Consider the following 23,489-nt stretch of genomic DNA (forward strand, 5'->3'; position numbering starts at 1 on the left):
AGGGCTGTTAATGTGTCAATATTATAGTGTGGTCAGTTAATCAATGCACAGGAAATGTCAGTTATGCACAGGATATCGCATAAGACAAATGTGGCATATTTGTGACAGCTGCGAATCAGCTTTTACTATAGCTTTCTGTCAGTTGCACTTTTTGCTGTTTACATGTCCGTAAAGTCTGTTTAAATAATGTTGTGTGATTAGAGACGCTTTTATAGTACATTATTCAGTATTTTATCAGTTGAACAGTTATTGTGACAACATACTGTATATTTTAGCCAAATTAAAATTTATTGATTTGAATATTTATTGAGATAATTTCGATTTGTAAAAGTCATTAAGAAACCTAACTTACGCCACAAAGACGTGAAATTAATAGATGCATTGTTTTATAACTCGATCAGGATAATATATTGTTTTTTTTATAAAATCCTTATGAACAGAATATAACTATGATGAGCGATAGACTGTGGATATATGTCGCACTTTTGTGCACAATTACGTGTTTTTCACTGCTCACAATCTTCATTCTTAACCCAAGAGTGGACAGCATCAAAAGTTTGGGTAAGTATACATTTATTCAAAGCACATGATGATTTTTTTTCATTTTTTTTCAATTTATCTACATACTGTTTCCACCTATAAGGTCTTGTCTGTGCAACTGTTGACAAAACATAAGCCTAATGTAGCCACCAAACTAATTGTATTGTTGGTCATGTAGCCAAACAAAATCTAATGATCAGACAATCGTTGGGCTGCAGAAGCATTGTTGTTGTTTTTTAATCGGAATTCAACCTTTAGTTGGTGATTTTATCTACCCACAATCTTTCAACCAACTGAAATAAGAAACTTTGCAAATATTAAGAACTGTTTGGGTAGTGGTTATAGTTTACGGACAGTTTTTAAATTTGACAAGATTCGTTTTGCTCTTAGGAATATTCAAATACTCCCCAAAAGATGTAGCAATAAAGTATGCGATCAAAAATGGCCCTGGAACTGCAATGGTAAGGATAATATAAAGCTTTTATCCATTAGATGTTTAATTAAATTAGAATTGTTGTTTTCTGTTTGTTGTTAGATGATTTCTGTGTGGTTGGCCGTTATTTTCAGCAAGTTGACGTGTTTGCCATGGTTGCTCAAAATGGATAAGACAAACATACGAGTATTCAACGACGTATGTATTTGTTCACAGCTTCTATCATTGCTAAAGGCCTAGGCTTGAGAAATAGCGAAATTTTTCTATCTGATCAAACTAATTTTTTAAATTTGACATAAACTGTTGAAGAATTAATTTTTTTAAATTTTTGACATCTGCTGTAAAACGTACGTGTTATGTGTTTACATTACTTTGACGTTAATGCCCAATGCTCAATCATTTGCAAACTGCCTGCCAAGAAACGCTTCCAGGTGTGCCGCGAAAAGAGAGATTTTCAGATGTGCTGCCAAATATTTGCTGTTGATTTTTTCTCTCGGCGTGCAGCAAATCTTATATTTTAGATCAATGACGACATGTAGGTGTATGCATATGACAATGCTGTTGCCTCATTTTAAATTTTCCTTGTATTAACATACAAAAATAGGACTATTCGTCACAAGAAGTTGCAAATTACTAATGTTACCAAAATTCTAATATTTTGCAGACAACACGGCTCATATGTTTTAGGTTCAACAATTAGTTAATTAATAATGCTTTATATTGGCAAAAATTTCATTTAAGGCATTAATTTGACACAATCAAAAAGTTCAGTTTCGGCCGAATTTTTGAAAACGTTCGGGCCGAAACCGAAACATTAGAAAACGGCATATTCGGCCGAAAAGTTTCGGCCAGCCGAAACTTCGGTGCATCATTAGTTTTAAGGCTTCGCACCAGAACATTACTGTTACTTAATTCTTCCGCTTTTATTACTACAGTGGCTATGAGAAAAATTACTAACAAAGCTTATTTAAGATCCTTTTAAACAAATTAAAAAACAGGAATTTTAGACCAAGTCATACGTTTGCTTGCGTTTTTACGGCATTAAACAAATATATAAAATCAAAATCACCTACAAACAGAACTTTCAAATAACTGTTTTTTTTAGGATTTTTACATCAATTGGGCTAGTGGAATGGCATTGACTATTGTGTGGCTTTTTATGTTTGACCTGGAATATCATGTGATCAATTTCGTGGTGTTGATGGGAATTCTCACTTTTGCTTTCCGAAACACGGCTTGGGCTTGTCGACGACTTGAATTAACTAAAGCAGAAATGACTGCATTGAACCTTCGGCCTTTACCAGGTAAGTATTTAAAAAGATAAACTGTGAAATTGATATCTAAGCGAAGAAAGGCCACTTGTAAAGTAAGGTCAAATAGAAAATATACTCTTTTAGGTGAATGTAGTAGATTTGGTAATTTTCAGAATTTTATACGCATCAGAAACATGAACTCCTAAACCGTTTGGCGTGCTATGGTTCGCGACTATTGTCCGAAAAATTTAATTATCTTCCTTTCTGACAGTTAACCATGTGAATGGTTGTACAAGTCAAAAAATAATTTTTTACTGTTTGTTTTTGCAGAGAATGCTGTTCGTGGATTTAAAACATATGTTATAAGAGCGTACAACGCCGAAGTTGTGTGGACTTTTGCAGCTGCTCCAGCCATAATCGTTTATCCAATTGCCTATGTTAGATCGAGTCACGTGGCTGAGGCCATTGAGCGTGGTAAGTAAAGTCGATTCGCCTTGAGGCCAAGAAAAATCGTAAAATAAATCTGAAACAATTCGTCTGCTGCCTCAAGCCTTGATTATAATGAATACGTGATACTGGTTGTCAAAATACTTAACGTTTACCGATGAAAGATAAGAAAATGCCTCATTAAAAGGCAAGTAGTGCACACCGTTTCGACCTATAAGGTCTCATCTGTGCGTCTGGTGACGAGAGATCAGCCGTATCGTTAGTGTAGTCATCCAATGGCACTCCAGTTTGTTGAGAGTAACAGGGTAAAAATCGGTGCCTTACCTATTCTGTGCGATGCTGTGTGCAGCTGGTGACGAGAGATCAGCCGTATCGTTAGGGTAGCCATCCAACGGCACTCCAGTTTGTTGAGAGCAACAGGGTAAAAACCCGTGCCTTACCTATTCTGTGCGATGCTACAACTGGACATACACCACAGCTTATCGTTTATTGGCTCGATGCTTTTACATTTATCTCATTAAGAGTTGTATTAAATTAATTCTGTGAATCATTCCGTATTTTGTTACCATTGTTGTAACGATCACCTTTCATATATATAACTTACATCACAATAATATATATATATATATATATATATATATATATCACAAGTTTGGAAACGTTAGCTAATTGAGTTTAGCCTGGAAATGTGATAATTAAGAGCTGTTGAATCCAATATAAACATTCAACATGAAACAATATATTGCGTTGTAATATTGTTTTCTAGTCCTGGGGTCGGCAACCTTTTTTGCAACGCGGACAGCCTCTAAAAAAATACAAATATTTAGCAATAAAAACGCTTAAATTTTTTCATCATTCCCGGGACGCGCGGGAAAATGTTTCAAAGCATTTAACCTCAAAACTATAGAGTCCGGGTATCAAACTTCTCGCTTACCGGCGGTTGCCCACCACTGTTCTAGTCCATATGACAAAAAACGTATTTAAGAAATGTATTTGTTCCTTTTTTAGGAGTATTAAATGTTGAGACATCATCTACTATTGGCATTTGGTTTATAGTCCTGCTTCAAATCGTTTACACCGGATTGGATTTCTCCGTATATCGTCGTTACACAAAACATATTTATCTTTTTCATCCTGGAATAATCTACATCATGCTCGGAACATTTTATGCAAATTATTACTCGGAAATGGGTAAGAGTGCTATGTTAATGACCTGAATATTTATATTAACAAATGTTGCAAATAACCCAGCTTTTTGTTTTCAGGAATGTTTTCATGTATATACAGTAAAAAGGACATATCATTTCCTTATTTAAATAGAATCAGGACGAAATCTTTAATACGCGAAATTATATAAACAAATAAGATAAGTGACATAACAACACATCCAAAGAAAATACCTTAATTTAACACCAACACTAACTGTTAACACCAAAGTTAATTTAACACCAACACTAACTAAACAGCCTGGTTGTGTAAGTTGCATGTTACAACCGTATAGCTACTACACACGAACTCACAACACTCCGGTTTGGGAATTTCCGATAGGTAGCGCAACGGAGCATACGCGTTTACGATGACAATAATTGCTGAGTCAGCAATTCGCTAAATATTGCTTAAGTTTCTTGCTTAGTGAAACATAATGGACCGAGAAAGGATAAGAACCCACAGTTTTGTAAAGGCGGTTGCGCAAACCATTTTGGCTTTTTAACCAGATTAAAATTGACGTTCAACCTATTACTCAGGCATCACACCAAACAACATGAACTGCCTGATGATTGCTTTAATTTCTGCCGGAACGTACATCATTCGCCGTTGGTGTTGTAATCCAGAAAACGAAAAGAAAGAGACATGAGTTTGGGAATGTCAAAAATATCTACTTTTTAAACGGAATTTTGTATCTCATTTATTATACGCAAACTCACATTCTCTGTTCACAAATGTTAACATATCAAATTATACAACTGTTTTTCTTCTATACTGAGCCATATGTAGGCTGCAGTGTTACTAAACCAATCGTGTATTTAGTGACTAAATACAATCGTGTATTGTGGTGATATTAATAAAAAAGAAAATGTTGTATTAAATCAATCTGTTCGTATCATGGTATTAAATCCTAAAACCATAAAGGTTTAATTCAGTAAATCGAGTGTTTCAACAAAGGTTTTAAATTAGTAAATCGAGTCAAATTAAACAAGGGTTTTGACTTAAATCGAGGCATTTTCACATATACAACTATGTAAGTTATCTTGTTATCTCAAAATTATAGAAATTGTTATGTTAAAAAATGCTCACGACAGTCATCAATAATCTCAAACTGAAGTCAAATAAACAAAAATGTACAGAGATGTGTTTGAGTAAAAATCTGTGGATGAGTTTTTTAAACTATATGCCTTTAAAGTTTAAACAAACTACGAAAAAGTCGTAGGCCGAAGTTTCAAAAGGGAAAACGCTTAGGTTTGACGTCCGACATAACTAAAAAAGAAGACTTTTTGAAGACTTTACAATACCATAAAGGTAAGTCTTTTGCTTTGTGGAAGACATAGTGTCAGTTGCAAATTCGTTCAGTTGCACATGCATGAAGGTTTCACGATGTTAGATTATTTTTGAATCAAAAAATCTGAAGATTCTGACCAATACAAAATCAGTCAGCACTTTGGTATGTCACAAATCAGATTCGGGCTTTTGACATTAGCTACCGTTCTGATCTTTGCTTATTCAGCAATGTCAGAACCAAATATAAGCAAAAATATGAAAAAAGTGTCAAGGCAACTGTTATATATTAAGCCTGTAAAAGTGCTGCCTCGATGACAACATGTAAAGGGCGGCTACAGTGTAAACTATAATGTTCATTACTAATTATATGGTCAGTCTGATCTTTGCATCTCAATAACGGCTGACTGATTAACAGCCATACATAGGGTATTTTCTTTCTTTGTATTCTTGAGTAGGCGAATAAAAAGCAATACATTTCAACAATTTCACATCCAAAATTCGCCAAAGAAACCCGCCTTCCCTTTTTTTCAAATAGAATGAAAAACATTTTATTTATAGTAATGCAAAATCTTAGTTCAAAAGTAAACCTTTTTACCGTTTAGTAACAGAATTTATTTTATTTTTTTCACGGGGTTCGAAGCCAGGACAATCCCGGGGACGAATCCCGATCAGGATTTTTATGATTTTATGGCAGATGTGCAATTTTATAAAGTCATAACGCCCTCTAACCGAGCTGCTATGCTTCTTCTCAAGTACGAGCGGCTGTGTTCTACTTTAAATTGAACCTGAAACGAGAGTATAAATAGGAGAAAGTATGGGCAATGATTCTAGAGCAGCGGTTCTCAACCAGTGGGCCATGAGTTTTTTGCATTAGGTTATTTTGAACTTATAATCTATTTGAAACATGTTCTGCTTTTTTTCTGAACCTATTTTATAGTTGTTTTTTCTTTCATAAAAATTTACTGGGCCACAGAATTTTTGAGCAATGAAAATGGGCCAGGAAAGAAAAAAGGTTGAGAACCACTGTTCTAGAGCAGGGGTCGCCAACCTTTACTACTCAAAAAGCCACTCGGACCAGTTTCACGTAGTAAAAAAAACACTGGGAGCCACAAAGTCGTTTTAAAATTTAAAATAAAATGCAAAACGTGTTTAGTCTGATGACATTCGACTTTTTGTTGTTAGCTAGTGTTTCATTGCATATTAGACACACTGGTATACTAGTCTCGTCAGCAGAGAAAACAACTTTACGTAGCGTTGCATATTCTGCTTTTGCAGATTTGTATTGCTTTGTTAGCGCGTTTGTTACGTAACAATCAACAAACAGCTATTGTTACGCGCGCACACACACACACTGCAAACAAAAACAGTATTGTCTCATATTGCGTATTAACCTGCGCGCCGCCAGTTTGCCTCTTTCAGACTTTTGATGGTATAGAGATGGGGTTGCAGGTAACTACAACAAGCGAGTACAGTCATGCTACTGCACTTCAATTTTCGTGTTCGACTTTTGTGTTCGTCACATAATTTTTATTCAAATGTACCACATTTGGTAAATTCAAAAACTGAGCCGCATCAGAAGGATCAAAGAGCTGCATGCGACTCCGGAGCCGCGGGTTGGCGACCCCTGTTCTAGAGGAACAAAACGACTCGAAATTTCTTAGGAATCGAACAAAACAGCAATGTTATATCTTAGAAAACTTTTTGTCACGAGTTAAAATCCATTTCCCGTCGTTTGATGAAATGCTTTTGCACACGAAAATGGAAACGTCAATGTAAACATTGTTCACAATAATATGATCACACCATATATAACGCTAGGTGACGATCGAATAAAGCAATTACTATGCGTTGAAATGATGAATAATGTCATAAATTCGTCTCAAATATGGGGATTGACTCTGCAATTCTTAGAGTAGATATGGTAATATGAACAATACATCAATTCATGAAACAGTGAATAAAGTTTTAAAGAAAGTTTTCACAATGTTTGGGATGCATATCATTAAATAGATCAATAACAAAAAATGCAAAAAAACATCCCGATTTACAACAATTTTGCATCGATACGTATTTTCTTTTCCATGTCTAAAAAATCTCCAATTTTAAAATGCAATTTATTTAGATAAACTTCCAAAGTTTCCAGTCGTGTTTCCAAAAACTGTCATGTGTACCAAATATTACCATTTCAGTCTTTATTCTTTTTTAGAAGCAACTTGATCCCGATAAAACCCATTCAATCTATTTTCCTTTTTGTTCGATCTCAACCGTTGAATGATATAAGCTCCAAGTGAAAAGACAGCACATATGAAGTACACCGATGTGTTTCGAGTTAGTCCTAGAAAAACAAATAGGAAAAGACACTATAAAAAACCTTCACGGCCGTAATTGTTTAGTCATATTACTCACAATACAATCACATTAATCTTAATGCTAAGCAAAATAACTTGTAGGAAATTGCTCTAACCAAGGTGAAAAACAACAACATAACTCTAAAACTACAATTTCAGGAGCCAAAAATAATTTCACTTTGTCGAATAGAGTATAAAACGCTCGATTGGAATAAAACAATTCTTGTTTTTTTGGGAACATTCTACAATGAGCTAAAAGTTCGCCTAATCTACAATGTAAATGTTCAGGCTGTGCAACTGTGAAAAACTATTGAAAAAAATACATTGTAAAGCAAGGTTTTTAACAATCACGGAGTGTGCACAGCAAACGTTTAAACCAAACCGTACTTACGTTATTTGACTAGCTTTTTATGTGACTAACTGTCAGTTGTTGTTTACGACTTCCAATTGGTAGTCAAAATGACCGAATGGTTAAAGCACACACCATGTGCTCACAAGATTGTGGGGTCTAATTCTATCTTGGTTAGTTGTGTTCTCTGAGCAATGAAGCGGTATTGCACCAGCCCAGAGGAACCTGATAGGATTAAACCAGGGGTCATCAAACTAGGTCATTTCATCCGGCCCTCGACCACATTTTTTGGTTTGCCAAATCGTATTGATAACTTTGTATCATTCAAAAATTAATCTACTTCGTACGAAAAATGTAATAATATTACCTAGTTTAATAGGATTACAACGCCCAGGATTGATCCAAAGTCAGTTTGTTACGTCACAGACAAGACTACTAGTGTCAATTGTGCGCAAACAAATGCCTTTACTTGTGACGTAACATACAAGCATTGCTTGTAAGAGACGACCTATACAATTTAACAGTCGCATCACCAGATTTTAAATGGGATTGTAGCAAGACCAAATCTTGGCGCACCTAGAAAAATCGCCTCGCGGGCTAAGTTTTGAAAGGCGGCGCTAGGACATGTAAACTATGTGGCCCGCGCGAATTATTTTTAGACTTATCCGGACCGCAGTCAAAAAAGTTTGGTGACCCCTGGGTTAAACTAATCAAAATTCACCAATACCAAAGTCGAAAAGCCAAACAAACATTGATTGCAATAAAACAGGCAACCTGACAATGGACTCATTATTTAGGCGATGTCCGCCCACCGTGGGCAAACGGAATCGAAAAACAGATTTGAAACTGCTATTCAATTGACTTCGAATCACCGAACTTTCAATTATGAGCCGGTTGGTATTTTTTAAACTTAGACGTTTTTTAAACATATTAAATTTAGTACACAAACTTAGGAAGCATTCACTCACCTTGCTGAGATTTGAAATAATTGGAAAGAAACGACCCAAATGTCATTAATGCTATTCCAGGGTGAACCAGAGTTAAGTACTTCGTGTAAACTCGGTATGCTGAGAAGTCCAAAGCAGTGAAGCACATTTGAAAGAAAATGATGTAAAATATTCCAAGAAATGATCCGGTTTCCACACTTACAAATCCTACAATGCAACAGTTGACGTATAAAGCATTAGAGCTGCTAAACAAACCTTTTGCAACATGTTACCTAATGCTTTACAAGTGAGCAGTAATACTGTATGTTATTTGTAGTTTTAATTAGGGTTGGGCATTTGACCGGTCAAATAAAATCTGGTCAATTGACCGGTCAAATACTTGTCAAATAGGTCAAATATCGGTCAAATACTATTCCCATTATTAAATTGCAATTTTAGTTAAAAGTTGGAAGTTTAATCTTCTTCTAAACCATAAGTAATGGAAATGAAGGTTTCAACTCATGTAAATTTGTTTGTGAAATAGGAAATGTTCAGTTTATATTATATTACAGACTTTTCCGACTGCATTGCATGCTTCATTTCATCAATGGCCCCACCTGTGTGTCTGTAATTTTCATTCAGTAATCACATTTGTGAACTGGATTCTCATAATATTCTATATACATCAGATTAAAGTCTAATTTTGACTGATATTTAACTGCAAAACTCGCTTATCCTGCTTAAAATCGTAATTTATGCTGTTAAGCTGTTGTCCATTCATGACAAAAAAGGAATATACAAAAGCTTGATATGTACGTACTTTATCCCAATAAGTACTGAACAGTAACTTATCTACAAAAATCTATTCTGGGCAATTATAAGCTAAATATATAGCTACAAACAATTTTTGAATCAACTATAGAAAAAAGGACTGTGGGCCTACAAGTTTACACAGATGGTTTAAATTACTTAGATTTTTTATCTGTCAGTAAAAATGTGCAACATTTGCAAAATGCCTAAGTAAATACCAATGAACTAACTTCCCCTCATGGACCTATCACACTCAAATTTATTAAGATAAAACGGTGCTAGAAGTGATCCATGTTTTTTAATTGCATTGGAAACCTTGCAAAGTTTGCCATAACGTAAATCAGATCTTAATTTCAAATGAAAAGTATATCCTAATTGTTATGGGATTTTTTTCAAATGAACAAAACACATCTACATTAGCTTAAAAATCACTTATTAATACAAGAGTATGCCCTAAACTGTTCTACCTGAGGGTTATTAGAAATGAATTACCCTTTTCAACGACCAAAAAGCAAGTCCAAGAAAATTTACCACATTTTATTTTTGAAATTAAAAATAGTATTTGACCGGTTAAATAAAGTGCTGTCAATTGACCGGTCAATTGACCGTATTTGACCGGTCAATTGACCGGCTTGCCAACCCTAGTTTTAATACATTGCCCTTTTAATGGTTAAAGCACGTTTGCTACACATTTCAGCTGCGTAGTACGGGATCGCCAGTTCGACCCATATTCGGTTAACGTAAACATAAATTCAATATTGGGATTAGCCCTGAAACGTCTATCTATGAAAATCAGCAATCACGGCACAGTAAAATATAAATTATAGTAACTGAAGCATAGTGAAGGCGAAATACCGATTCAGTCGGTCACTAAGTATTCTTACATGTGGCAAGACGATTCTTATCCGTTTTATTGTTCGTTTTACGCATAAACATTTTAAGCTCGTTGATTGTATTAGTGTTAGCCCATATAACAGCATTACAAGTTTTTTACCCCTAGGGACGGCTTCTGCGAATGCTCTTGAGTCGATATAAGTTGCAGGAAGACTGATGCTTAAGGGCAAAGCTGTACAACTCCAAACTATTTCAATACTGGAAGAGGTCAGGACATACCGTTGAAATTCACGAGCATCACTCTCTGTCAAAACAATACAATATTAGTTTCCCCCATAGCAAATATAACTGATTATTCCAAAACCGGTTTGGTCATTTAATCAATGTAGTTCTGGCTTCAAACAATTTTAGCTGCCACACCAGGCAACAAACGCGTTCTTTAAACTAAAAACAACTGTACTGTACATGAAGCATGACTTAAGTCGTGTTTGCTTGGCAAATTTAGTCTTTTCAAAGCAGAATTGCAAGTCGAGCCTGATTTACGTTCCGTGTCCGCCATTTTTTTTAATAAAATCACTCAGCTAGGTAACAAGTCACTGGCTTTGACCTAGTGCCCACCCTACTCTAAAACGTATTGTTTACCCCATTGTCTACTATTGTTCATTGTGTTTGTTGTCTTTCTCTTTGTTTATTCTCGTCCTTTGTTGCAAGGTTTTTGTGGATAGGCCTGTCAATCAAAATTTCGGGCCTAAACGGGCTACTCAAAAACGTTTCGGGTTCGGGCCGGGCTTCGGGCTCAGATTTCGGGCCCGCTTGCAACTCTGTTTCAACGCATCAAAAACACTCGAAAGGTATTTGTTATTTTCAGATAACGGTTTAAAAAATGGATCATTTAATCTGAGTACACACCTGAAAATGGTTTGAGGCCCAAGGAAGCAAGTTCAGATTGAGATAATTCCAATCTACGACAAACATGATATATGTTTGTGTAAGTAACAAACACTACAATCCATGTAAGCCAAAAATTGGCAGAATTGATTTCATTGTCGTACAAAAACATCCAGACGATGGAAAGTAACATGTATATAATCCGCCTAATGTAGTATTCCTGTGAAGCACAGAAAAGAGTTAGTGCTGACATCACGTCGAGGACAAAAGCCTGCTTTGGGCGTTGCGTTGGTCGTGCTCTTACTCAAGCTACTTGGTATCACGTCGTTGGCTGTATGTATTTACAGTCCTACAACGCATCAGTATATGTTTCTACATGCTGGTGTTGACACATGTCACACAAAAGCTGCCCATCTGTTCAACTTCGAAAATGTGCAATTACTGATAGTTTTGTGACATAAAAAGAAACCATTCCATCACGAAAAACGGGCATTTTTAACTGCGGTATTTTAACGTTCATACTCGTCACAAACCATCAAATACGTACATACCTTTTTAAACACTCGTTCTTTCGTCTTTATTAACCATGTTAGAGAAGTTATTTTGCCGACACCCACAGAACCCCAAACAAGAGCCATCTAAAATATCCAGAATAAAAACTTTTTTGTCTTTTTGTTAATCATAGCATTAAGGTAATAAGTTTTACTTTGCCAAGAAAATGTTAAAGACAAAAACTTTTTTTTCGTTATTAGGTGCTAAAACTTATGTTTTGAATGTTTTTGCTACAGTGAAACTGTTTTGATTTTCAAACTATATTTCTCACCGTAATTAAGCCGGGTGTCGCTTCAGTTTTATACTTTTTTGTTAAGAATACTGGTGTGTGGGTGAACACTCCTAATAATGGAAAAATATAAGATTAAAATCGTAACACCCTACCCTATAAATAAGTAGCCCAATGTTTAATGTACAGAGAAGCTAGCAAATTTATTATAAAAAAGGAAAGTAGTTTTACAAAATCGTAATTATACGATAGTTTTTTTAACTATCTTGAAGCACCTACAAATTAAAGCGTCTCCACCGTAAATAAATATACTCAAGCCTTTCGGGTAATTGTTTACATATCTAACTATACATATGCTATTGAAAGAATGGTTCAAAATGTTCTATTGCATCCTGTAGGCAACAAAGACTGATTCCCGACTGAATGTCGCCAAAAAACACTCACCTACATCTGGCATCCAGCTTTTTGTGTGAAACATGAACTGAAAAAGCAGCATAGAAACAATCACTGTGCTTAAAAATGCAAAATAAATCAAAATTCGTTCACCAAGCATATTCACTGAATTTTTATCACACCAAAATCGAATAAAATCTGAATCTAAAAAAACAAACAGTTCACGGTCATTTTCAATGTTGTGACTCAAATAAGATTCAAGTTATTGCAAAAATAAGAAAAAAAATTCTGTTTGTGAGAGCCTGCCTATTGGTCCCTATGTTGCTGCTTAATAACTGAGGTTAACGCTGGTTGCATAATAAGACAGGATGTTATTTTTTGTGTCGACTGGTGATTAACAGCACAACTGGTTTCGCACATACACCATGTCCGCTCTTTAGAGCAACAATAAAATATGGAACGTCTTTTTGTACCAGGATTGGCGCTAAAAATCACTTCTGCATTGAATTTAACTTGCATGCAAACGTGTATAGCTTTTTTTTCGATGTTTCTACTTGTTTGGATTTTGGAAAAAATGTAGGCACAATTTTTGGACGAAAATTTAAAAAGTTCTAGGCCAGTCGTGAAATGTTAAATGTCCATCGATTTTCTGTATTTTGATGCACAACTAAAATGCAAGCGTTATTTTTTTAACAATGATAATTAAAATACCTAAACTCGACCCGAACTCGATAGACTCAAAAGTAACAAACACAACCAATAACTGCAGTAAACGCAACCACACACATAACCAATGTGCACACACCTGACAAAGCCTCAGGGTTTAAATAACCAATGATCACCGCAGTAATTACAACATACATATTAGTAGGCCTACCATACGTTCTTGTTTTGGAGGACATGTCCTCCTTTTTAACAAAAACCAAGTTGTCCTCCGAGGACAAGAAAAAGTGCCCAAATGTCCTTCTTTTTGAATTTTTTGATTTACTAAATATCAATGGTGCAGGTAATGCCTTAAAAAACAGCCTGGAACTACATTTTCAGCTTATTTTTTAAAGAAACCTGGGTGGATTTTACACAGTACTTTAGTGAAAATATAACTTTAGTTTAGTGTGATTAACGCTTAATGTCATATTGGACCAATTGACTGCCAAAGAACGTCTAATATAGTTTTCTCTTGTTATTGGGCCCTAAAATATCTTTTTATGTTTTTTTTTCACAATGCGTCCTCCTTTATGTAGATGGAAATATGGTAGCCTACATGGCATTTCTGTCAAAAAGGAACGTTCAAACGATAGCGAGTATCAAGTCTGCAATCGAGCCATTGTGCAACTCCTGTTAAAAATATTTGTATAGTAATTGCACTACGAAAATTGTGAGTTATAGTCAGCATGTATGAAAAAACAGTCGAAATTATCACATACTAACTGGCAACAACCGTAAAAAAATCATGTTTGTCCCAACAGACTTTGCTGTGTCGCTTGTCTGCTTGCGAATGGGAAAACGCTTGTTATGTGATAGCCCAACAGATTTTACGCAATGGATGGCTTCGTGTATCTGATGACATGAGTCATAAACAGTTGCTATACATCTATACACATCGACGGAAACATAGGTTCTTCCGTGTCTCTTAGTCAAGCAGGGGCGACATTATGAAAACTTCCTCACTCGCTAACTGAACGAGCTCGGTAAAAAAATCTTTGACGAGGACTTAACGAGCGAGGAACTCGCCAATCTATTTGGTATTACGAAGTGTCCTCGCAAACGCCTCGCTAAAGCCTGGCGCAAATACAAGAGAATTCGTCAAAATCGTAAAAAAACGTCTGACTCAGCAAAATCGGCACGCTGCGCTATGCGCCACCTTGCGACAAACAATTTTCGCATGTCATTTATGCTGTTTTTAAAGCATTTTGCAATAGAAGCTCAAAATGTTTAGATTTCCTAATTTACGGACAGTTTGGAATTTGTTTATTTGATAAAGTAGCATAAGAACATCAAGAAACATTGCAAGAATTTATTGAAACGTGGACAACAGTTGAAATGGAAGTTTCATATCTTAGAAAAAGTGCAAAAAAATATTTTACAAAAATTTACATCTAAGAAAACGTTGGAGCTTCATAACAATAAGGTAAGATCTGTGATTAACGTAGGTTTGCATTTATAAAATGCTTTACAGTTTCTAAATGTTGACATCAGGGTGATTTTTATAAACTTATATGTTTGAAACAATGACAACTTTATTATACTTAAACACATGTTTTGTACAACTCATTTTATAAGGTATTATGGTTTGCATCTTCAATTAACCATCCCAATATTACATATTCATTTTTCGATTACAGATTTAATACAAAATAAGAACCAGTGTCCTCATGCAGAAAGAGACTTGCTAGACATACACAAAATCAGTCCAAATTGGAGCAAATGATCATGCATTGTGACCAAAATTACGGTCAAATTTTTACATTTTTATTCAGTGTTAATACTGTACATTGTGTTTGTATTATGTACATTAGTGTTTCTGTCTAGTTGTGGCGTGGTGATTGTCGTGTCTCGTGTCGTTTACCGTACGTTTTACACGATACAGTTGCATAGGGTATATTCTTGAGAAGTAGTTGTGTATACTATAGTGGAAGAAGTAGTAGGCCTTAAGTTTTAAACGTGAAAAACATTGATGCTTGGTGCTGGACATATTTAAAAAGCTTGAAGGTTTTATAATACCATAAAGGTACATTACCTTTGTGGAACACACTGCGTTAGTCGTAAATTCGTTACATGTATATAGGGTTCAGCATTTAAGATTATTTTTGAATCGATAATTTTGAAGATTCTGACCAAGACAAAATCAGTCAGCATTTTGGGAGAACACAAACCAGGTTCAGGATTTTGACATTGGCTACCGTTCTGATGTTTTCTTATTTAGCAATGTCAAAACCAAAGTGAGACCAAAAATAAACAAAAAATATACTGCCCCAAGTGTATGTCCAAATATCCACCTTGTGTTTCCTTTTTTTATTTTGTGGACATGTTTTTTATTTGCAAAATGTAATACAGTGGCATAATAGAACACTGTAAGCTTAAAATCCGATGAAATCATTTTAATTATATTTAAACAATTCCTTGTTTCGACCTTGGGTACAAGGCAAAATCTGTTCCATGAAATTAATTTTGGACTACATGGGTCCAATCAGTAAGCTGTGATCAGTTTCAGTGTTTACCACCATGCAACTGGTAAGTTATATATTTACCTGAAAGTTTTTTACGAATGTTTGGTGTGCGAAATCGTGATTAAATAATAATAAAACAAAATCAGAAAAAAAACAATCCCGACTTACAACAATTTTACATCTAAAACGTATTTTATTTCACATGTCAAACAATTTTTTTTATTTTTAAAACGGAATTGATTTAGATAACCTTCCGAAAATTGCGATGTTTACCAAATAATAATATTTCGGTTTTTATTCTTGTTTAGAAGCAACTTGATCCCGATAAAACCCATTCAATTTATTTTCCTTTTTGTCTGATCTCAACCGTTGAATGATGTAAGCTCCAAGTGAAAACACAGCACATATGAAATACACTGATGTGTTTCGGGTTAATCCTACAAAATATAAAAAAAAAATTATGATCAAATAACCTTTACTGCCATAATTGTTAAGATGTTGAATTCCATCGATTTTCTTTAATGATAAGCAAAAATAACAGTTCATTGCTCTAGCTAAGGTCAACACAATCAAATCAAAATTACATAACATTGCAACTACAATTTCTGAAGCCAAACATTTCACTTTGTTGAATAGAGTTATTGTATTTGGGAAACAAAGCAATTATTGCATTTGAGAACATTAGACAATGAATTAAAAAGCAGCTAATCAAATAGGCAGCTGTGCATCTGTGCTAACAACATCGTAAAGCAAGTTTTCAACAATTACAAAGTAATAAACGTTTCAACTAAATGATACTTCCGTTATTTGACAACCTGTTTGTATTATTGCCGGTTTTTATTTTTTGTGTAGTATTAACAGTGAGTTGCCAAAATAATCGAGTGGTTACAGAAACCACCTGGTGCTCACAAGATTGTGGGTTCTAATCCCATCTCGGTAAGTTGTGTTCTCTGAGCAATGAAGCGGCATTACCCCAGCCCAGGGAAACCTTTGGGGTTGAAATAAACAAAAATCACCAATCCCGGAGTCGAAAAAGCAAATAAACAGAGATTCGCTGGGCTTGCAATAAAAACAGGCAACCCGACAGCGGACTCATTATTTAGGGCAGTGGTTCTCAACCTTTTAGGTTTGCGGACCGGTAAACTTTCAAAAAAAAATTGCGGACCGGCGGGCTTTCCAAATCAACCCAAAATGTAATCAATTCAAAAGAAGTATGAAAAATTCAATTTAATGAGAAGCTTGCTGGTGTCTGTTTGATATCATACGTGTTAAACGTGGTTCTAGTGAAGTTTCTGCAAGGAAGTAGAGCGTTGACTTCCACACGATTTCTCTGCTTTCAACATCTCACTTTTTGCAATTGAGATATAAAATTGTCATTTATTAGGCGGACCGGCAGGTAAGTTGACGCGGACTGGCACCTGTCCGCGGACCGGCGGTTGAGAACCACTGATTTAGGCGATGCCCGCCCACCGAGCGCAAAAGGAAACGAAAAACAGCTTAAAACTGCTATTCAATTAACTTCGAATCACCAATCTTTTAATTATGGAGCCGGTGGGTATTTTTTAAATCTTAGACGTTTTAATAAAAAATTTACACAATAAATTTAGTACACAAACTTAGGAAGCATTTACTCACCTTGCTTTGATTTGAAATAATTCGAAAGAAACGAGCCAACTGCCATCAACACTATTCCAGGGTGAAGTATAGTTAAGTACTTAGTGTAAACTCGGTATGCTGAGAAGTCCAAAGCAGTGAAGCACATTTGAAAGAAAATGATGTAAAATATGCCAAGAAATGATCCAGTTTCCAAACTTACAATTCCTACAACGCAACAATTGACGTATTAAGCATTAGGGCTATTTAACAAACCTATTGCAACATGTTACTTCATGTCGTGTCACAAATCTTGCAATCAGTTAAAGCAAAACTAGAATAATAAACAAATCAAACTTTCGTGCTCTTGACTACAAGAAATTAATTAATTCTCATGTGGCCTGTTAGATCTGCAAATTGAGCTGATCAGCGTACCATAGCTTTGAAGAAGATGTAAAAACAGAAATTAGTGCGCTTTACAGTTGAGCAATGACTAAACGATTTTACAGTATATGATTTTGTATGCATCACATAGTTTGACTTATAAGTTCAATTCACAACAGTGCGATACACCCTTCCAATGGTTAAATCCAATATTTTAGTAACATTGTGCTTCAGGCCTTTTAACGCCGTTTGCCGAATCATTAAAACATTTTACCCCTAGGGACGGCTTCTGCGAATGATCTTGAGTCGATATAAGTCGTAGGACAACTGATGGTTAAGGGCAAAGCTGTTAAACTCCAAATTATTTCAATACTGGAAGAGGTCAAGACATACCGTTGAAATTCACGAGCATCACTCTCTGTAAAAACAATAAAATAGTAGTTTCCGCCATTAACTTGCGACACATCAGGCAACAAACGCGTTTGCTTGCCAAATTTAGTCTTTCCAAAGCGCCAGAAACACTTGATAGACAAGTTATCACTTATTTTTGGAACACGGTTTAAAAAAATGATCATTTGTCCTGATTACACACCTGACAAAGGTTTGAGGCCCAAGGAAGCAAGTTCAGATTGAGATAATTCCAATCTACGACAAGCATGATATATGTTTGTGTAACCAAGGATCACCACGGTCCATACAACCAAAAAATTGATAGAATTTATTTCATTGTCGTACAAAAACATCCAGACGGTGGAAAGTAACATGCCTATAATCCACCTTATGTAAAATTCCTGTAAAGCATGAAAACATCAATTGTTGGCATCATGTTGAAAGCAAAGGATGGGCTACTAACACAAAAATCCATGTAGAAAAGAAGTACCGGTAAATGGCGTAAAGAGCGCAGTTATTCAAGTAGACAGTGAAATTGATAGGGTTGGGTACTAAATTAATTAGTTTTTTTGATTGATTTTATCGCTTATTATCGTTTATTTATATAAAACCTAAGCCCAACCCTAATAGCCCTAATGCGACACCCATCGTTAATCAGCAAACCTGTCTACTGTAAGTTCCTGTGTTGGTAGTGCGTCCTAAACGCGAAATAAATAAAAATTCAACCAATTGTGAAAATATGTCTACCCTAAAGAAAATATGTCTACCCTAATTATCGCATTTGGACAAAAAAGGTAGATCGTACGTGCCTTTTTAATTGTTGACATGACTTATGAATGGCGATTGCTTCCACTGAAGGCTGCACATGCGTCACAGTCCCACATGTATCAGATTATGCTTATGGACAAAACACTGCTGATTTACGAGGAGTGGGGGTTGCAACTGATGCCAACAGTTAACACATGCCACAAACAGCTGCACGCTCGACTGTTTAACCTCAAAAATGTGTACTGACTGATAGTTTTGTGACATAAAATGAAAACATTCTCTCGCGGAAAACGGGCATTTTTAACTGCTGTAAACTTACGTTTCTATGTTTTACAATAAGTTAGTATTATTACGTTCATGCTTGTCACAAACCATCCGCTGTACGTACCTTTGGTAACACTCCTTGTTTTGTCTTCATTAACCAGGTTAAGCAATTTATTTTGCCAGCAACCGCTGAAACCCAAACAATAGCCATCTAAAACAAAAAATGTATTTTTTATTATTTTTGGTAATCAAAGCAGTAAGTTCTTAATTTATTGCCAAATAAATGATTTTTTTTGTGTGTATTAGGTTTGACAAAAATTTTTTTGCGTATTAAAATTTACAAATTTGCCTTTTGAAAGTTTTTGTTACAGCGAAACTATTTCAATTTTAAACTGTATTTCTCACCGTAATTATGCCGGGTGTAGCTTCAGTTTTATACTTTTTGGGCAAAAATGATGGTGTGTGGGCGAAAAGTCCTAAAAATAAAAAAATAAAAGATGGAAATCGTTACACTCTGTAAACAAGTAGACTAACTGTCGTTGTAGAGCTACTAAACACAAGAACTCGCAGCACAGGCAAGTTAATTTCCGGTAAGTGGCGCAAAGAAGCATAGGCGTTTGCAATTGCAATAATTGCTGAGGCGGCATTTTGCTGAGTGTGGCGTAAGTTACTGCCGTAATGTTTAATGTACAAAGGACGTTGCTTTTTAATAGTCATATAATCCAATACATTGACTATGACAAAACAATTATTTTTTTAAATAGATAAAATAAATCGTTTTATAAATCGTATTTACTCGATAGTTTTTTAACTCATTTGGCAGCACCCACAAATTTTAAACAGCTCTGCTCTAAATAAATAAAATCAATTATTTGCACATCTAACCACAGTGCCGTTAAAAGAGTGGCTCAAATTATTCGATTGTAGCGTGCAGGCAACAAAGACTGGTTCTTGATTAAATGTCGCCAATTAAACACTCACCTACATCTGGCATCCAGCTTTTAGTGTGAAACATAAACTGTAAAAGCAGAGTGAACCAAAACACTGTACTCAAAAATGCAAGATATATCAAAATTCGTTCACTCAGCATGTTCGCTGCAATTTTTACCATACCAAAATCTAATTGAAAAACTAATACACTTCGCCGGACTTTTTTAATCTTCTGACTGAAATAAAATTCAAGTTATTGCAAAAGTAAGAAGAAAAAAACGATTTTTAGGAGTTTGGACCCTATGCTGTTATTTAATAATTGTGGTCGACGCTTGACCCTCTGGTTACATACGTGATCAAACAGGATGTTATTTTTTTGTATCAACTGGTGATTAACTGCACAACTGGATCCGGTCCGCACGTAGAACCGTGTCCGCCCCGCAACACAAAAACGAAATATGGAACATGTTTTGTACCAGGATGGGCGCTAAAAATCACAACTGCATTCAGTTTGACATGCGTGCAAAATGTTAAGAGTTTTTTTAGTTGATAATTTTTTGGAAAAAAATGTCGAAACAATGTTTGGACGAAAGTTTAGAAAGTTTTTGCTCAGTCGGGAATTGTTGAATGTCCATTCATCTCCTATATTTTTAATGCCCAACTACAATTCAAGCAGCATTGCTTTTATTGCAAGTCGTAGTTACAAGCCCAAAACTCGACCTAAACTCTCTTTTTTTGAAGTCCGAAATAGACCCAAAAGTAAGATTTACCAAGACCCACTACCAATAATATCCAGCCGAGTGTAAAGTTAGGCCAAAATCAAGGCTGTTTTATTCAAACTAAATTCTAAACACAAAGCCAGGCCCGGTTTACAAATATGTGACTACAAACACAACCAATATTTTGATCCTAATGCAAAAAGCTGCAGAAAACGCAACCACACACATAACAAATGTCTGCACAAACCTGACAAACATTTAAGGGTAAGAAAAGAAGTATAGATTTGGTATAGTTCCAGTCTTCGGCAAATGCAGAAAGTGTTTAGATAACCGATGGTCACCGCAGTAATTACAATACAACTTACATATTAGTAGCATCTATGTCGGAAAGGAACGTTCGAACGATCGAGAGTGTTAAATTTGCAATTCACCCCGTGTGTAACTCCTGTCAAAAATATATAAAATAGTAATTGTGCTCCGAAAATTGTGAGTTATAGTCAGCATGTATGAAAAATCAGTCGAAATTACCACATACCAATTGACAACAACCGTAAAAAATCATGTTTGTACGAACATATTTGTTGTGTTGTGTCGCATGTCTGCGTGCAAGAATGGGAAAACGTCTGTTATGTTACAGCCTAACAGATTTTACGCAATAGATGGCTTCCTGTTGCATCTGATGACACGAATCATGAAAAGTTGCTGACGAGTTTTGATTCAAAAATGTGAAATGACTGCTTGACGGTTTGCATAATCAAAAAAATGTTTGTATTAACAAGCTAATTTTACCTGCAACTGGTGGTTATTTGTCACAAAACCAGTAGATACATCGAGGGAAACATGTGTTCTTTCGTCTTATTTAGTCAAGAAGGTCACAGTTAGCAGATTGACTTGACCAAAACATTGGCCACCCCAAAAAATCAACCAGAAACATTTAAGTCCGGTCATTGTCATATCATGTCATGGTATTTTATGGCATGTCGTTCACTTCAAAGGGCTCTACGCGCCAGTATATTTGTAACAACCAGTACCTCTGAATCGGCCAGTTTTCGATATTTTACGCCAAAAAAAACACCTGCAGTTTTTATGTTGTGGATGTAAAATACACACAAAAATTATCTGATATATCAATACAATCATCTGAAATCCAGTTTTGTATGTGACAGAAAAGCTGCGAAGCAGAAGCAACGGGTTTTAAAATGTTTTAACAAACAAAATCAATCATAAAATTACAAGCTGAGTTTCTGTCGCCCAGCAAAGGAAAACAAACTAAATACCCTTTTTGGAGACGACGCAACAGATAGTGTCACTGCTGGCACTTTATGCTCACAGATTGTAGGTTCCACTTCCATATCCACTTTTTGCGTTTCCATAAGGAAGTGAGTTAATTTGGATTACTTAAAGAGGAAAACTGGTTGGGTTGAACCAAATTGAACCTACACCCAAAACTCAAAACATCGAGTAAAAGGCTTTGCCCGCCCAACTAAGATAAAAATTAAAACACATGGACAAGTCGTTGTGAGACGTTACCACTTTGTATTGAAAAATGATAAAAATAATAAAGTAGTATACTCACGATCATCTGTCTTCATTCAAAGACCATTTTCAACATCCGTTATCTCAAAAGGAAAAAGTGATTTTTAAATCCTTGTTCTGTAGAATATGCCATTTTCCGTGTGTCCAACAGTTATTTTCAACATCCGTTATGTCAAAAGTAAAACTTGATTTTCATAACCCTGTTTTGTAGAATATGCCCCGTTCCATAGGCGCAACTTTCATACCTCGCCCTCATTGCCGTCGATAAGCTGAATGGTGTGCTTAGCGGTGTATGTTTTTGCAGCAATGAAACAAGAAATCTAGATTGTAACACATGTTTATGAATTGACTTATTTTAAAAATTTTATTTCTCAATATGAGATTTTGTAAAAATAAAAGTTTGAAAAAGTAAAAAAGCAATTTACCCCCGCTATAACCTGAGGGCAGAAAATACTTACAGTTTTTTGCAGCCAGGGCGTATTACTTAAATATATCAAGTTATCACCCGAATTACTACACTGGCTTTCGCAACCTGCCAAAACATGCTAGCTAAACCGAATTTCCGCAGGCAAGAAAAGTGCGCAAGGCGCAATTTCTGCAATCAGCGCCGTTAGGACAAGCGGCGAGTTTGTTATACATCCTTGAGTTAATTTGGCTGGCTGACAAGCTTTCCAATATGTTTTCCCAACTGGATAAACTTACAGCATAATTAGGCTCAACACATATAGGTAAACTAGCGTCAGTTGAAAAGCGTACAACTTTCTAACCTGTCAACCAGCCTTCAATATATATAAAGATATGTATATTGCAAAGCTAGTAAAGCATTTGCAAAAGGTTTGGACAATAGTTCAACCAGCTACTAAAAATAAGCAACAACAAGCTGTCAATTACAAATGTGAATAATATAAGTTACATCTTGTGCAAACTGCAAACGAAGTTACATATTAAATTAGATCATATGCAAGCCAAGTAAATATAAATGCAACCACAATTAAATGATCATTTCACCTACACAGTAGAAGTAGGGCTACTGTGCGTAGAATCAAAAACTTAGCTAGAATCAAAGCTTTCCACTAATTGCACAGAAGCAAATGACCCTAAAACGCGAGAATCTCGAATGCCGATTGATTGTGATGTCACCAAATTTGCTCAAGCATGTCGACTTGAGCTCTACTAGTGAGACACCCGATTCGTCAACAAGTGCTCGATTAGAAGCGCTTGTGTTATGAAAAAATCCCCG

At 35.5% G+C, this 23,489-nt stretch overlaps 3 protein-coding genes across 4 annotated transcripts; 1 reads left to right on the top strand and 2 right to left on the bottom strand.

Moving 5' to 3' along the window:
* Nucleotides 1-319: 319 nt before the first annotated feature.
* LOC145204909 (uncharacterized) lies at nt 320-4,779 on the top strand. 2 transcript variants are annotated; one of them, XM_080077521.1, is made up of 7 exons: nt 323-561; nt 931-1,001; nt 1,076-1,171; nt 2,079-2,277; nt 2,557-2,700; nt 3,682-3,864; nt 4,419-4,778. In XM_080077521.1, the coding sequence occupies exons 1-7, from the start codon at nt 450-452 to the stop codon at nt 4,526-4,528; spliced, it is 915 nt and encodes a 304-aa protein (XP_079933647.1). In that variant the 5' UTR covers nt 323-449; the 3' UTR covers nt 4,529-4,778. The 2 variants fall into 2 exon arrangements, with proteins under 2 accessions (XP_079933648.1, XP_079933647.1); XM_080077522.1 differs by lacking the exon at nt 1,076-1,171 and having other exon boundaries at nt 320-561; nt 4,419-4,779.
* An 822-nt stretch (nt 4,780-5,601) lies between these two features.
* LOC145205644 (uncharacterized) lies at nt 5,602-12,697 on the bottom strand. Its single transcript, XM_080078376.1, has 7 exons — nt 12,550-12,697; nt 12,148-12,218; nt 11,876-11,962; nt 11,346-11,544; nt 10,597-10,740; nt 8,835-9,020; nt 5,602-7,504 (listed from the first exon to the last, which is right to left on the bottom strand). The coding sequence occupies exons 1-7, from the start codon at nt 12,656-12,658 to the stop codon at nt 7,362-7,364; spliced, it is 939 nt and encodes a 312-aa protein (XP_079934502.1). The 5' UTR covers nt 12,659-12,697; the 3' UTR covers nt 5,602-7,361.
* Nucleotides 12,698-14,613: 1,916 nt separating this feature from the next.
* LOC145205255 (uncharacterized) lies at nt 14,614-21,071 on the bottom strand. Its single transcript, XM_080077930.1, has 7 exons — nt 20,046-21,071; nt 19,470-19,540; nt 19,189-19,275; nt 18,235-18,433; nt 17,917-18,060; nt 17,301-17,486; nt 14,614-16,102 (listed from the first exon to the last, which is right to left on the bottom strand). Exons 1-7 carry the CDS (start codon nt 20,173-20,175, stop codon nt 15,960-15,962), a joined length of 960 nt encoding a protein of 319 aa, XP_079934056.1. The 5' UTR covers nt 20,176-21,071; the 3' UTR covers nt 14,614-15,959.
* Nucleotides 21,072-23,489: the final 2,418 nt, after the last annotated feature.

This window comes from Phallusia mammillata, chromosome 8 (assembly GCF_965637545.1).
Source record: "Phallusia mammillata chromosome 8, kaPhaMamm4.hap1.1, whole genome shotgun sequence".
Taxonomy (NCBI): domain Eukaryota; kingdom Metazoa; phylum Chordata; class Ascidiacea; order Phlebobranchia; family Ascidiidae; genus Phallusia; species Phallusia mammillata.